This window comes from Otolemur garnettii, unplaced genomic scaffold (assembly GCF_000181295.1).
Source record: "Otolemur garnettii isolate 467f Iridium unplaced genomic scaffold, OtoGar3 scaffold00176, whole genome shotgun sequence".
In the NCBI taxonomy this organism is placed as follows: Eukaryota; Metazoa; Chordata; class Mammalia; order Primates; family Galagidae; genus Otolemur; species Otolemur garnettii.
In genome coordinates, this window is record NW_003852571.1 from 125,543 (window position 1) to 141,497 (window position 15,955).

Genomic DNA, 15,955 nt, shown 5'->3' on the forward strand with positions numbered 1-15,955 from the left:
CGTGCAGAGGGGAGGTGGAGAGGGAGGCCAGGCAGTGTGCAGAGGGGAGGAGTGAGAAAGGCCAGGCAGTGTGCAGAGGGGAGGCTGGGAGGCTACACGGTCCCCAAGGAGGCAGGTGGCTCCATACCCGACCCCAGCCTGGTTCTTGGCACTCACTCATGTTCTGGTTCCACCTGCTTTTTGATCCTTAAGTTCTTTAGGTCCTGATGGAGGGATTGGCTATAGCCACCTTTCTTTCCTTACCTGCCTCTGTGCAGTTTAACAGGGCATCCCTAAGGCTTGCAGCTCCTTCTCTCTCTCTCTCACCCTTGAGGCTAAGCGGAGGGATTTTTCATTTCCATCAGTGTCCCTCTGTCTTAAACAGACCCTGTCTGTGGCTCCTAGAGGAAAAATGTCTTGAAAATGAAAGTTACATTAAATATGGGCATGGGAATTAAGGATGGCAGTTGTAAAGCTGACCTTTTCAGAATTTTTTTTAATACCATTTGGATAAATTGGCAAGAATATGGACTTTGGGACTAATAACCAATCCTGGAATCTAGTTCTTTTCCTGTCATCAGTGCCTGTGGCTCAGTGAGTAGGTCGCCAGCCCCATATACTGAGGGTGGCGGGTTCAAACCCCATCCTGCCAAACTGCAACAAAAAAATAGCCAGGCGTTCTGGCAGGCGCCTGTAGTCCCAGCTACTTGGGAGGCTGAGGCAAGAGAATCGCGTAAGCCCAAGAGCTGGAGATTGCTATGAGCTGTGACGTCACTGCACTCTACCAAGGGCAACAAAGTGAGACTCTATCTCAAAAAAAAAACCAAAAAAACCCTCTTTAAAGTCTAGGCCCGATTCCCTGATTCCAGAACTATTCAGGATGTAAAGAACCTCAGAACCTTGGATATTATTCAGGACATACTGTTAAGTGGGGTGGGGGAGAAGGAAGGTATGGGATAGCATGAATAATATGATCCTGTTCGTATAAAACTCATAATGAAAGGAGACGATGAGCTTACAAAGGAAGCAGATGTTTCTGGAAGGTACTTCCTGATGGCCTATGAGGAAGGGAACTATATAGACCATTTCACTTTTTGTACTTCTTACATTTGGTGCTGTGATCTTATATCACCTAACACAATCACTACACAAAATTTAATTTAAAAAACAAAAATGCTGGCTAGGACTCTGAGGCTCAGAGGGATGCTGTGGTCACAAATGGAGGTGGTGGTCCATCTGGGAGGAGGACCTAGGCTTCCAGAGCCCGGCCCCACTGCCCCTCGGGATGGCTGGGGGGGTCAGTCGAAGGCTGTGCAGTTCCAGGAGCTGAAAGGGCCCATTCTTCTCTTGTTCCTTGCTTGTACCTCTTGGCCTGCAGTGCACAGTGGAGTCTTCAGGAAGTTTTTAGATCCTTCCCCAGGACAGCTAAGGGAAGGAATAAATGCAGTTGGCCGTTGATGTCTTTCCAGACGCTGAGCACTGCGTGCCCACAAGGGCTCAGTGGCAGCAGTTGTCTGAGCTGGTGGTGGTTGCCTGGTCAGGACGGGGACACAGGCTGGGAGAGCCCAAGGGAGGCTGGAACCTCCTCCTTTGAACTCATTGCTTTGCCTAATTGCTGGTCCACAGAGACCTGGCTGAAAATTAGTCTAAATGCTAAATTGAGTCTGAAACCCTGGTGAGTCTCAGCCCCTCTAGAAACAGGACACCGTATAGAAATAGAAACTTTAAATCAGCTTGTTTTTTAAGCTTTATGCAGCTTTGCGGTGAGGTTCAGAGTCCTCTGGCAAATAAGTCATGTTTGAAAAGATTCAGGTGTGCTGCAAGGGTTCTTTTAGGATGCTATTGGCTACTCTTCATTAAAAAAAAAATCCAGACAGTTTAAAATAGCCCTGAAAGAAGATGCTTTGCCTGAGTGGAGTTTAACATCAAGACAGCCCTTCCCCTCTGCCTAGATTCCTTAGAAATGTGCAGTGGGAGGGGTGGCAGCGAAGTTCCTTCTCTCAGTGATGGAATCAAATGGTTATTAAAAGCAAATAATCGCCCGGGTTGTTAGAAATGCCAAAGCCTTGGGATTGGACTTGTAAGCAAATGGAATTGGTTTTTCTCCAAAATCCTGCACTGATTTAACCACAGGGTTGTAAATCAAAGGGGCTGTCTGAAAACCAGACAGCTCTCCCCAAGCCGAGTATCTTAAATATTCAGTCCTAGCACATGTTCAGCAGGGGAACTGCACATGGGGAAGAAAAGCAGCAGGCTGTGAGGGGAGCTGAGCAGAGTGAGAAAAGAGACTCTTGTGCACGTTGTCTCTTCAGATCCATAGGAGCTCTGAGCTGTGTGCTGCGTTCGGTTTTGAGAGCCTTGACAGTATTTGTTAACCATGGGACTTCCCTATAGCTGTGACACCAGAGGGACAGTGGGTCAAATGGCCTTGGACAGTGGACTTTTCAGTCCCACTGAAGGAGATGGCTCTGCAGGAAGGAGGGGGCTCCTTATGCATGTGTTGTGTGGGCTAAGCTCGGGCTGGGTGGGTAGGTGGTTGATGGGGGTCGTGGGGCATGGAAGGAGCCAGGTGCTTACAGAGGAATTCTAGGCCCCCCTCTGTGTGCTAGTGTAGGGAGGGCAGCAGGATTTGCAGAGGTGATGGGAGGTACAAGAAATGGCAGAGGACCAGAGACTCAAGGAGTCATGGCCTAAAACAGTTTCAAAAGCCAGTCCTGTGTGCAGAGGGGCCCCAAAGACAACTGTGACTGTGCCCCAGAGCCCAGGTGTTCACTCAGAGCCAACAAATGTTGTGATTCCTGTGGACAAAATGGAGCTGGTGAGGGTCTCAGCCCTGGAAGCTTTGCTTTAGTGGACATTTTACTGGGGCCAAGGCTTGGCGACTGTGGGCCCACATGGCTGCTGGCATACACTTTTATTGCAGAAACAGCTTGTGATGTTTCTTGACTCCAGAGTATTCTATCAGATAAACAGCATGCAAGGTTGCTTTATTTAAGGAGCTAGTAGACCAGGAAATATTTGTTGTTAGGGACAATCAAAGTGGTAAACATTTCATCCCTTAAAAGGCAAGAAAGTCAAGAGGATGCAACCAAAGCCTGCAAAAGCAGGAAATCAGTCTCTTGCAAAGTACACTTTATAAGTCCTTACTATGGGAGGCGGAGTGTTGGCTCCCTGTGGGGAGAGGGAAGGAGGATGGATCAGACTGGGGGCGGGGGGGCACTGGGTTTATAGCAGATTTAATTTGATTATTAGAAGTAGTGTACTTTAAATATTTAAATCGATCAAAATATGTAAGAGTGGAGGAAGCAATCCACCAGGTAAAGATAAATAAAAATTCTCTTTAGAAGCCATTCTTAACGTCATTTGTCCTAAAGACCCAACTTCTTATGGTCTTTTTTATCCAGCCATTGCGTCTGTAGCAATTGTACATCTGGGCAAGGTGGAAGCAAAGTGATCTTTGTATTGTCACGAATGTTTCCTAAAACGAGAAAAGCCTTTGCCAGCTCATTTCTTAGATTCTAAATTTTTTAGAAAGGCATTTCTAGATGTATAATATTGCTGCAGGGGACCCACCAAAAGGCCCTTCTGACACAGGCAGGATGCAGAAGAGTGTTTGGCTGAGATTTGCTTCCCTGAGCTTCAGCAGCCAACTCCACGTGTGGGAATCAGCCCCTCACCTTTCTTGAGGCACAGGCCCCCTCCCGAGTATCTGTAATTGGCTGTGGGTTGCTGTGCAGGGTCTCCCTGAGGCTCTCTGAGTCCCTCTGAGCTCCCTGTGCCCTGAACACATGCTCACCTCCTGACAGGGTGGCTGGCTGCACTGAACCCGTGTTCTGTAGCTCGTTATGGCGCTGCTTGCTGGGAGTGGGTGTTGCAGTCCATGCAGGGTTGTGCCATGAAGCACCATAGATGTTGGGACTCAGAAACAATAGGTGCTTATTTCTTAATGCTCACAGAGGCCGGAAGCCCAGCTCATGCACCAGTGTGGTGAGATGCTATCAGGGCCCTCTTCAGACTATAGACTCTGATTCCATTGTGTCCCCATGTGGTAGGGAGGGAACCATGGAGCCCTCAGATCTCTTTGATAAGGGCACTAATCCCACTTGTGAGGGCTCCACACTTATACCTAGTCACCTTCCAAAGGCCCAGCCTCCTAATTCCCTCATGTTAGGGGTTAGGACTTCACATAGGATTCTGAGGGGACAAAAACATTCAGTCCATTCCCACAGGACAGTTAGCCAGTCAACTGTAACCTAAAGCTACAGTTAAAGGGACATAGTGTGGGTGGACAGCAGTTCCCCCTAATGCTTTCTGAAAGTGGAGGTACCCAAGTTCCCTTTAAGTGACCAAAATGAGCTGAGTCCATAAGCTCCTAGAATCCAAGAGCAGAGAAGCACTCTGCGGTCCCTCCCACAGTGTCTGAACACTGCTCATGTGCGACGGATGGTGGCTCCTGTTTTCACCTCTTGGGTGTGCAGAGACAGCTTTGTATCAGTCTACATGTCCATGAAGACCTTGTCACATCTGCCTCATGCTCAGGTCTTCCTGGACTTTGTGGTCTTGGCCTCAGAGAACTTGCCAGCCATAGGTAGGCCCTGAGAAGGCTGTGCCTACAATATTGTCCACAGCAGATACTTAATCAAACTCATGGGAAACTGTACTTTTCAAGAAAGCTTTTGACAAGGGCCATTAGCCACAGCAAGTCTCTTTCTAGAAACCTTCATGGTGTTTTATTTCCATCATCTATTCCCAGTTCTCCTCCTCCTTGAACAAAACCTGTTAGCCCTAGAAATGCTGTTTCTGAAGATGTGTGTTTTATCTAGCCTACTGTGAACGAGGATCCCATCAAGTCATTTCTTCCATTCTGGGAAGACAGTGAAAAAAAGTGGATACTGTCAGCAAATGTTGATGAACCGGCTCTCCAGAAATAAATATTGACAGGGAACAGGAGAAAGCCTGGAGAATCCCCATCAGTCAACAGGGAGAAGACCTTTTCCTGGGGTGGAGTCCTTGATAGGGGACTGTTTGTTCTTTACAGGACCACCCCTGCCCCCCTACCCAAGGGGCAGCTCAAGGCAGGAAGTGGTGCTCAGCGTCCCTGAGGCCAAATCGGGGTCCTAATTCTGCCTTTGGTTTGTAAGTTCTCTGAACTGAGTGATTTCCTCTCCTCCCACCTTGGTTGCATCTGTAACCTGTGGTGTCCCTGTGGTATCTTGGGGGGACAAAGTAAAGCTTCAAGAGACAATGGACTGCAGCCCCCAGACTCCAGTGTCCTGCAAGTGCAGCTGTAGTTATTGAACTTGCTACCAGGGAGATGGGCAGGAATCAGAGGGCAGAGCAGGCAAAGCCCCACTTCTTGCCCAGAACACTGCTCACTTATACTATGTAAGGGTTTTTTTGTTTGTTTTTAGGGTAAGTTTAATTTTTTTTTCTTTTCTGAGTCTAACTGTACAGGGATCTTTATTTACCCCCTACTTCTGAATTAAAGCTTTTTATAGTGAGTATAAAGAATAGCAACAAGGAAACACTCTCTGGTTCCTCTGCTTTAACCTTCAAACTATCTGTGCACAGAAACTCTTCTTGACTTTAAATAGCCCTTTCTGAGATTCAGGGAAAGGGTGCCAAGTTGGAGCCTGGGGGAGGACAAGTCTCAAGAGAGAATCGTGTATCAGAGCACAGATCTGAAGAGAGTGATTTTATAAAGCAAGTGATACTGTGGAGTCCAAACCATTCGTTAGTTTTAATAAGACTGTATGTCTTATTATCTGCTCTTCCCACTTATTCATCTTGGGAGGATACTATTTAAAAAAAGCATCTTAGAAAAGAGAAGGCATTTTACAAATACAACGTAGAGCTTTTAATTTCTACTTCCCTCTGGTTATACCTGTAATTTTGATTCAAGCCAAAGATTATGAGAATTAGGAGCACAAATGATTTTTTTAAAAAAACCTGTCTACAAAACAGGTGTCTCCTCGTATAACCATGGCTAAACCTGTTCCCTGTTGACAGTATCCACAAGGCCAAAATATTACCCCCACTTGTGACATCTTTGTTTTTAGCTCTAATGACAGCTAAAGAGTTGTTTGAAAAAGTAACTAGCCAATGACAACAGAAGCAAAATAATTTGAAAGTCCCCAAGAGAAGGGCTTGGATTTTCAAATTATCTGTAGGAACATGGAAAGATGTTCAGCATCACTAATCATTGGAAAATCAAAACCACAGTGGGATGCCAAGTTACCTGTTAGGATGGCTATTACAAAAAAAGAAAAGAAAACAATAACAACCGGAAAATACCAGGTGTCAATGAGGATGTGGAGAAATTGGAATCCCTGTGCATTGCTGGTAGGAATGTAAAATTCTGTAGCCACTGCAGAAACTCACTTTTCTTGAGTGGTCCCTCAAAAAAATAAATGTAAGATTCTTATATGACACAGCTGTTCCGTTTCTGGATATATACCCAAAAGAATTAAGAGCAGGGACTGGAACAGATTGGCGTATACCCCTGGTGATGGCAGCATTATCCATAGTAGCAGAAAGGTAGAAGCAACCTAAGTGTCTATTGAGAGTAAACGGGTAAACACAATGTGACAGGTGCACATGAGGCAATATTGTTCAGCCTTTGAAAGGATGGAAACTCAGACACGCATGAAGCTTAAGGAGCTCATGCTCAGTGAAATAAAGGCCAACAGTTTACGACTCCTCAGCTTCCACTCATCAGAGGTCACCCATGAAGACAGTAGAATGGCGGCTGCCAGGGACTGGGCATGGGGGACTATTTTTTAATAGGTACAGAGTTACAGTTGAGGAGTATAAAGGGGTTTGGGGCGAGGGACGGTGGGGATGGTTCCACAACAGGGGGAAGCCACTTAAAACTGGTTGAGATGGCAAACTCTATGTTATGTATTTCTTATCACAATAAAACAAAAAACTAGTTTCAGAATTTAGCAAGACCAATACCTGAGAACAAGGATCCTCCCGCTCCCTATGCCCACCCTCAATGCCAACAGACCCAACTGATGGAAAACAAGCCTCTTCCCCCAGAACCTTCTGTCCTCCTCTTCTCTGCTGTCACACAGAAACACTTCAGCCCAGGGCTGTCACTCACCTGGAGGGGCCAAGTTCCACCAGCTCCTCGTCCTGGAGCTCAGGCCCCAGCCCAGCTGTTCTCAGGAAGCATTAGCTGGAACGGGCACCCAGCTCAGCCCCCTCAGTATGGCACTGCTTTGAAACTGCCCGGGTGATGCTGTGCCCACCTCCCCTCCTGTCTTCTCCTTGTCTGAGCTGTACAGTGGTTGCTCCTGGGGACATTCCAGTAGCAACTCTTGCTAGACCTGACTTGTTTCCCTTCCTCCTGGCCCCCATCTAAGCAGCTTCCTGAATCAATAGTGGTGTTTGAGGCTGAAGGAATCACAGTTGATGTTTTTAAACTCCCAAATTACAGATAGCAAACCCAGTTGGGGGGAGTGGCAGGAAGCGGGTTGGGGTCAGTGTAAGTAAGTGGGGCTGCCCATCTCAGGCCTTTGAGGGCCTGTGGCAGTGTCTCGCTGCAGCAATGAGCTACAAATGGAGCAGTTTAGAGATCACATGTCTCTGTCTCCTACCTCGACTGAGTGCTCCTAACAGCCTCTCTGCCCCCACCCCCATGGGGCTCTTGCAGAGGTGCTGCTGACTGTGGTGCAGGCTGGGTGACTCCTGTGAGGCCTCCATGCCTTTGTGAACAGGCAGTGACAGGAGAACATCACGCCAATTTCCATGATGGTCCTGGCACTTGGGGGTTTTGCTTGCCTTGTGCAGGAACCCCAGATTGGGCATGTTCCACCATTTTCACCTTCCATTCTGGATTTCAAATATCAGAACCACCCTTTAGGGTAGAAATTTTAGAACCTTTGCCCCATAGTAGTTTACTAAGAAAACATAATGCCAAAGCTACTCAACTCTGTGAAGCTTTTAGCTCCATTTGTGTGTCACTCACCCCAGTGTGCATCCAGAAGACAGTGACACGTCTGTGGCACACAGGTTGTCCGCTCAGTGTCTGTACCCAGTCGGTACCTGAGGGGGAGCCACCTTGCATTTCTTGCAGCAGTTAGACCAGTATAATGACCACTACTGTGTAAATGAGGGAGTTGAAATAAATAAAAACAAATAAATTGCCCAAGGTCACCAGCTGTGAAGTGGCTAGGAACTGACCTGTGGTCCTTAGAATCTAGCCGGGGCCATCTCCATCTGTGTCACAGTTGAGCATGGGCCTAACGTCATGAAGGCACTGTCCCCTCTCCATGTCCCCTAAGAATCACAGGGGCAGACTGGGTACAGCTGCAGGGCACTACAGCTACAGGGCACTTTCTCTGTGTGCCCCAGAACTCTTGATAGGAAACCAGAGGCCAGAAAATGCACCCTCGCCCAGGACGCTGAGAACTTGGCCTCATCTCACTGCTGTGGCCATTTTATCCCATCGTCTACAAGCCTTGAACCATATTAGCAGAGGAAACCCTCTCTCCTCGCAACTTCCAGCTTATCTGATGAGCACATCAGCAGTACAAGTTAGCTCTCAGAGGAGGATGGTTCAAGGGCAGAACTATCCTCAAACATTCACGTTGTTGTGAGACCGTCACCACAACTCCCTGCCCCCATCCCCAAGAAGGCCTCATGTCCAGCCAAACACCAGCCACAACAAAATCACATGCAGAGGGGACTGGAAACATGAAGACCCTGCTGCTTGAGGTCTTTGACCTCAGGAAACAAGCGTTGGAGGACAAGTGAATGCCTCCCCAATAGTGACCATCTTGCAGCCACAGAGCAGGTGTGGGGCTGCACCTGCACAGGGGGGCACGGACCCAGTGGCCAAGTGGCCCCATATCTTGAGCTGCACTCCTCTATTTTCCCATTCCAGCCTGATGAGATGGACATGTTCTTCTAGTACCCAGTGTTCTGCTAGATCGGTGAGCTTCACAGCCTCCCTCTTCACACAGTAGGAGAATAGCAGAGAGGTGCCCCCAAGTGCAGAGCACAGCAGCCCTGGCTTGCTGTGACCTCAGTCTAACAGTGAGGCAATGGGAAGTGGTCAACAACCAGCGCCTGACTTCCAGAGTCGGCTTTTTGTAACAGGCCAAAGCCCTCCAGGCTAAAAGCATGGATGAGGCCCCTGTCTCTGAAATATACTCTCTGTCACTGGAGACCTTCCTGTGCCACAAACCTGGACTGCCCTCATCCCCAGCCTGTCATGTTACAGAAGGCTCAGCAAGACAAACAGTCCTCCAAGACAGAGCCATAGCTGGCTTGCACGCAGTACATTGCTTAAGGCTGGAAAAGCAAGAAGCAAAGTAAGAGACCAGAAAACTTCCAAAGCTGGAGGCAGCAGACCCAGCAGGCAGCAGGTATGTAGGTGTGGGCATTGCTCAGGGCTCTGGCTCTCACTGCCTTTGGGCCTCCAGCTTCACCCCCTTCCTTTGAAAGGCCCACTGCCTTTATTAGACAACTCCCTTTCATCCTCAGCCATTAGGGTGCTGGTCTTTTGTCCCATATTTTTAATTAAATTAAAAAATATTTAGTTGTGGTAAAATATACATAACATAAAATTTTACTGTTTTAGCCACTTTTTAAGCATAAGTTATGGCATTACATACATTCACATTGTTGTGTGACCGTCACCACCATCCAGCTCCAGAGCTTTGCACCTTCCCAAATAGAACCCCCAGATCCATGAAACACCAACGCCCCTGTCCCCACCCCCAACCCCTGCACCCACCCGTCTGTATTGTTCTCTGTGGTCCCTCTGGGTACCTCAGGTAGATGGGATCATAAATAGTTGTCCTTGTATGTCTAGTTAATTTCACTTAGCACGGTGTCTGCAGGGCTCATCCATGCTGGAGCCTATGTCAGAATTTCCTTTCTTTGTAAGGCTGACTCATATCCACTGGGTGGACAGACCACTGCTTGCTTTCCTGTTTGTCTGTCTGTGGGCACGTGAGCTGTGAATAATGGTGCTGTACACGGGAGTGTGGGAACATCAGCTGCAGTCTCTGTTGTCAGTCCTTTTAGGTGTACAGTGTATCCAGAAGTGGGATTGCTGGATCCCACTTCTACATAATTTTTGAGGAGCCACCCTACTATCTTCCATAGAAGATGTACCATTTATATCTTCACTGGCAGTGTGCAAGGTTTCCCATTTCTCCACATCCTCATCAACTTTTTAATGTTTGGGTTTTGGCTATCAACCATCCTAACGAATGTGAAGTGTTGTGATTCTCTTTGAAATCAAGTATCCAGCACATGTCTGAAAACGTAATAAGTTGTAAGGAGAGTTCGTATCATAGGTGAACTATATAGGCAGGTCATTCTGCCAGGCAAACAGATGCACTTGTGAGTGACCATGTGTGAGTGTGCACTGAGCATGAGCGAACATGTGAGTGTGCACTGTGAGCACATGAGTTTGCACTGAGTGAGCACATGTGAGTACACACATGAGTGTGCACATGTGAGTGCACGTGTATGTGTGAGCACTGAGTGAGCACATGTGAGTGCACTGAGTGAGCACGTGAATGCATGAGTATGTGTGAGTACTCTGAGTGAGCACATGTGAGTCCACTGTGCATGAGCACATGAGTATACACTGAGTGCACATGAGTGAGCACATGAGTGCACTGAGCATGTGTGAGTGAGCATATGAATGCACTGTGTACTGTGAGTGTGCACATGAGTGCATGTGTCGATGTGCACTGTGAGTGCATTGAGCATGCGTGTGCATGTGAGTGAGCATGTGTGAATGTGCACATGCATGTTCTGCTCTGTGCACCCAGGCAGGGCTCCAGCTGCTTCTGGGGTATGGAGGTTATATAAGTGATAGTGGCCCTGGTGCCTTGCCCAGTCCCAGCCCAGTGAGACCCTCTTGTAGGGAAGCACATGCACCCAGCTTTGGGGGAAGGACGGGGGCCTCTGAGTGTGTGTGTCTCTTGGCTGCAGCACCACGATCACACCTGCATAGCCTGTCGGATCATCTACCGGTCGGATGAGCACCACCCACCCATCCTGCCCCCCAAGGCCGACCTGACCATTGGCCTGCATGGTGAGTGGGTGAGCCAGCGCTGTGAAGTGCGCCCTGAGGTCCTCTTCCTCACCCGCCATTTCATCTTCCATGACAACAACAACACCTGGGAGGGGCACTACTACCACTACTCAGACCCTGTCTGCAAGCACCCCACCTTCACCATCTATGCCCGTGGCCGCTACAGCCGTGGTGTGCTGTCCTCCAGGGTCATGGGAGGCACAGAGTTTGTGTTCAAAGGTAAGATTCCCACCTGGAATCCCAGTAAGGGCCAATGAGCGGTTCTATGACCTTCTCATGCAGGCAGAGCCTGAGGGAAGGGCCCCCTTTCTTGCTTAAGATGCTGGGGAAGAAACAGCAGTCATTCCTGCCTCGAGGCAGTCCACATGCCCTGTGAGATCTTCCTAACTGGTGCAAGGGCCAAGGTGAACAGCCTCAGTCCCAGGCCTGGTGCTGGAGGAGCCACTCCCCACACAGCAGGCAGTTGTCAGGTGTGGCCACCAAGGATGTTACTGCCAGGAAACCAGTGCTTTCTCAGGGAGTAAATGAGAGGAGGTGTCAGTGACACCTCTGAGGTTGGAACTGTCGTTTCTAGCCCTGAGCTTGCCCCACACTTAAGAGGTGACTGCAGACGTGAAGGTGGAAGCTTCTTTGGGAAGAAGGGTGGGACCGGGTGCTTATCTCCTGAACAAGGAGGGAAGGTATTGGCTGCACTAGGCTATCAGCAAGGGGGGTCTTGTGGTTCCATTTTTAGAAGATTTTTTTGTTTGTTTGTTTTTTTTTAAGTTTGAGCATCTTTGTAATATTGGCATCAGCCTGTCAAGCCAAATAAATAAAGGATGACCTAGATCCTGGTGACTCCTCCGGGACAGCATTCCACCATTTGAGCTGATTACCATGAAGTATTTCTGTCGACCCAGTTAAGTCCTAGAGCACCTTGGCCCCTCCTTTTGGGAAGGAAGGTTCATTCAGAAACACTGGCATTTGATAAACTTAACAATCTTAGCTGCTTCCACCCCAGAGCTAATCATGTTAGACATGGAATGTGGTTCCCTGGGAAGACCTTCAAATGCAATTTCTACAAGCCGTGGGACTTCTATTTAATTCCATCGTATTTTTCTTGCTTGCATCCTAACTTATTTTAAATGCCCAATTTTATGGGCCTGTATCAATGTGTGAGAGGATTAGGTGCATGACACTGAAACACTTAGAAACTTCAAAACCTTTTCATAAAAGCAAAATTCTGGCCTCTGCTGAAAATGTTTTTCACTCTGAACTGTCAGTGTCACCAGTGCAGCTCCTTGGGAGCACTCTGCTATAGTTTATCCCACACTCACCAGCACGGTGCCCTGTGGGCTGGGCTTGGTGTTTATACACCAGTGCATCAGCCTACAGTGCTTGGGATGACTGAAAATGCTCCAGCAACACTGTGGCCAAGTGTGTGGGTTTATAGACAGGATTGTTTTTTGAAAAGAAGAAAACCTTGTGGAGATGGAATGAGGCTTGCATTTGCCCAGTGGGTTTCTGTACCCCGTACTCGTCTCTCTGTCAGGGGGTATCATCTCCCCTGGTCCCCCAGTCAGAGAATGGCCTCTCTCCTAGTTCCCCAGTCACGGAGTGTCCTCTCTCCTGGTCCCTCAGTCAGGGACTGTCCTCTCTCCTGGTCCTTCAGTTAAGGAGTGTCATCTCCCCTGGTCCCTCATTAAGGGAGTATCCTCTCTCCTGATCCCTCAGCCAGGGAATGGCCTTTCTCCTGGTCCCCCAGTCAGTGAGTGTCCTCTCTCCTGGTCTCTCAGTCAGGGAATGTCATCTCCCCTGGTCCTTCATTCAGAGAGTGTCCTGATCCCTCAGCCAGGGAATGGCCTCTCTCCTGGTCCCTCAGTCAGTGAGTGTCCTCTTTCCTGGTCTCTCAGTCAGGGAATGGCCTCTCCCTTGGTCCCTCAGTCAGGGAGTGTCCTCTCTTCTGGTCCCTCAGTCAGGGAGTGTCCTCTCCCTTGGTCCCTCAGTCAGGGAGTGTCATCTCTTTTGGTCCCTCAGTCAGGGAGTGTCCTCTCTCCTGGTCATCCAGTCAGGGAATGTCATCTCCCCTGGTCCCTCATTCAGGGAGTGTCCTCTCTCCTTGTTTCTCAGTCAGGGAGTGTCCTCTCTCCTGGTCCCCTAGTCAGGGAATAGCCTTTCTCCTGGTCCCTCAGTCAGGGAGTGTTCTCTCTCCTGGTCCCCTAGTCAGGGAATGGCCTCTCCCTTGTTCCCTCAGTCAGGGAATGGCCTCTCCCCTGGTTGCCCAGTCAAAGAATGGCCTCTCCCCTGGTCCCTCAGTCAGGTCATGGCCTCTCTCCTAGTCCCTCAGTCAGGGACTGTCCTCTCTCCTGGTCTCTCAGTCAGGGAATGGCCTCTCACCTGGTCCTCCAATCAGGAAGTGTCCTCTCTCCTGGTCCCTCAGTTAGGCAGTGTCCTCTCCTCAGTCAGGGAGTGTCCTTTCCCTTGGTCTCTCAGTGAGGGAGTGTCCTTCCCCTGGTCCCCCAGTCAGGGAATGGCCTCTTCCCTGGTCCTTCAGTCAGGGAGTGTCCTCTTTCCTGGTCCTCGTCATGTTATGGCCTCTCCCCTAGTCCCTCAGCCAGTGAATGTCCTCTCTCCTGGTCTCTCAGTCAGGGAATGGTCTCTCTTGTTACCTCAGTCATGGAGTGTCCTCTCTCCTGGTCCCCCAGTCAGAGAGTATCCTCTCTCTTTCACAGTGAATCACATGAAGGTCACCCCCATGGATGCAGCCACAGCCTCACTGCTCAATGTCTTCAATGGGAATGAGTGTGGGGCCGAGGGCTCCTGGCAGGTGGGCATCCAGCAGGATGTGACACACACCAATGGCTGTGTGGCCCTTGGGATCAAACTACCTCACACAGAATATGAGATCTTCAAAATGGAACAGGATGCCCGGGGACGCTACCTGCTGTTCAACGGCCAGAGGCCCAGCGATGGGTCTAGCCCTGACAGACCAGAGAAGAGGGCTACATCCTACCAGATGCCCCTTGTCCAGTGTGCCTCCTCTTCACCCAGAGCTGAGGACATCTCAGAAGACAGCGGAAGCCGCCTATATGGCCAGGCCCCTGTGCACGGTGGCCAGGCCCTGCCATTGGCTGTGCTGGCCTGCTTTTGGACTCTACTGTACTGGGACATCCTCAGATAGGAGTTTTTAGAAAGTTTTATTTTTACAAGCAAGAATTCCTTACAATTTATAGACCTTCTTTGCCAAAAGAAAAGGACATTTATTCTTTTGATGCACTTGAATGCCTGAGAACCTTCTTTCCTTTTCTCCTCTCCCTCCCTCCCCACCGCCCCAGTCATGAACAGCCACAGTGTTTGAAGTTTCTGCTTTGAACTCCATCCAGCCTGATCCTGAGGCCTGAACAACTTCACAACAGTAATTGCACTTTAAGACAGCAGCGTCTCAGGCCAGTGTGCTTTTTTAGCAGGGATGAGAGTGAAGGCTTCTTATTTTTGCCTCCTAATTATTGTTTTTCTGAGTTGAATTGAGGGGAAGCAAATATCAAGCCACAATTTTCACTGTGTATTGCATCTTGTTCTCCTTTGAAACTGCTTTCCTGTCTGTGTTGTAGAGGCTGGAATTTAATGCAGAGTTGATCTGGGACTGTGACCCAGACACCTCTTATTAATAAAGAAAAGATGGGTGTAGATGTGTACACACGAAGACACACGGCTAAACCACTTTCACAGTCTGTATGCAAAACCGAAGGGAATCAAAGCTGGCATTTCAGAAAGGCCCAAAGAGAAAAGTGTCAGTAATTAAAGTTTCAAAGTAATTTAGCCTATTTTTCCAGCAGGTGGCTTACCTTAGTGAAAGAAGAAGTGCTGTGGAAATGGCAGAAGTGCTCATTTGTGGCAGTGGGGAAAGCATGCAGCTTCCCGGCCTTCTCCTCAGACAGGGGAGGAGAAAAAGCAACCCTGGGGAACAGCAAAAGCAACCCTGTTGCCACCTGCACAGGAGCAGGTACACCAGTGTGAAAAGCCACATGAACAACAGCAAAGGTGCCCATTCATTGCAGTTTCCTTTTAGAAGGGACATGAGCCCTGAGTGTCACTGACGGGGTGGGTCGAGGGAGCTGCGTTCCACCTGGCACCTCTGCCCCCACATACAGGAGACAGAGAACACACAGAAACACATGAAGACAGACGCTGGCTGCTGGAGAGGCCGTGGGTCAGTCTGTGCTGTGCAATGCCTCTTTGTGTGAGTCCAGCTTGTCACTGGGCATGCCAGCTAGCCTCGGTGTCCCTCCTCTGGTGACTTGGCAGTGTCCCCTCGGTGAGTTTCAGGGTCACCCTGTACAGGTCTGCTTCGGTCTCCGAGGTTGGAAGCCCATTCCTTTGGAGTACCACTAATGGTACCATCTCACACCAAGTGCCACTGCTAAAAGGGACCAATGAAGGGAAACGGTGAGTGCCTGAAAGCCCAGATGAAACTGAAAGCAAAAATGCAAGAGTCGATTGAGGGTAGGAGGTATCCTGGTATATAAGAATTAACTTTCTGAAATGCTGCCCCGTTGGTGCTGGTAGGTCCTGATGAAGCATGGAGTTCCCAGAGCGCTTTCTAGTCAGGTTCTGTTTTAAGTGGTGCTTACTGAGCAGGCGCATTCAAGATGCAAATGCTAACTTAATGTCTGCCAATCTGAATAAAGAAAGATGTCAAAATGCTCTCACAAAAGACATTTTATCAGTGGATCTCATTTAATTAACACCAGTGTTACCTATAAGGGACATAATGAAATCATGTGAAAAACCATATTCACTGCTAGAGAACACCTCAGAGACTTAACCATGACCCAGTTCTCAAGCCACTCACCAAGACTATTCACACTTTTTAAAAAGTATGTTACACACAAATGCAGGCATATCTATATAAGTATATAGGTACTAACCTGTACA

The 15,955-nt window shown here is 48.7% G+C and overlaps 1 protein-coding gene across 1 annotated transcript in view; it reads left to right on the forward strand.

The window, feature by feature from the left end:
- APCDD1 (APC down-regulated 1) overlaps nucleotides 1–14,844 on the forward strand; it is a 34,103-nt gene extending 19,259 nt beyond the window's left edge. Inside the window, exons 4-5 of the mRNA XM_023519470.1 lie at nucleotides 10,939–11,260; nucleotides 13,753–14,844. Of these exons, the coding sequence (XP_023375238.1) occupies nucleotides 10,939–11,260; nucleotides 13,753–14,201 (771 nt within the window). The 3' untranslated portion in view covers nucleotides 14,202–14,844. The remainder of the gene's footprint in view (nucleotides 1–10,938; nucleotides 11,261–13,752) is intronic.
- The last annotated feature ends 1,111 nt before the right edge of the window (nucleotides 14,845–15,955 follow it).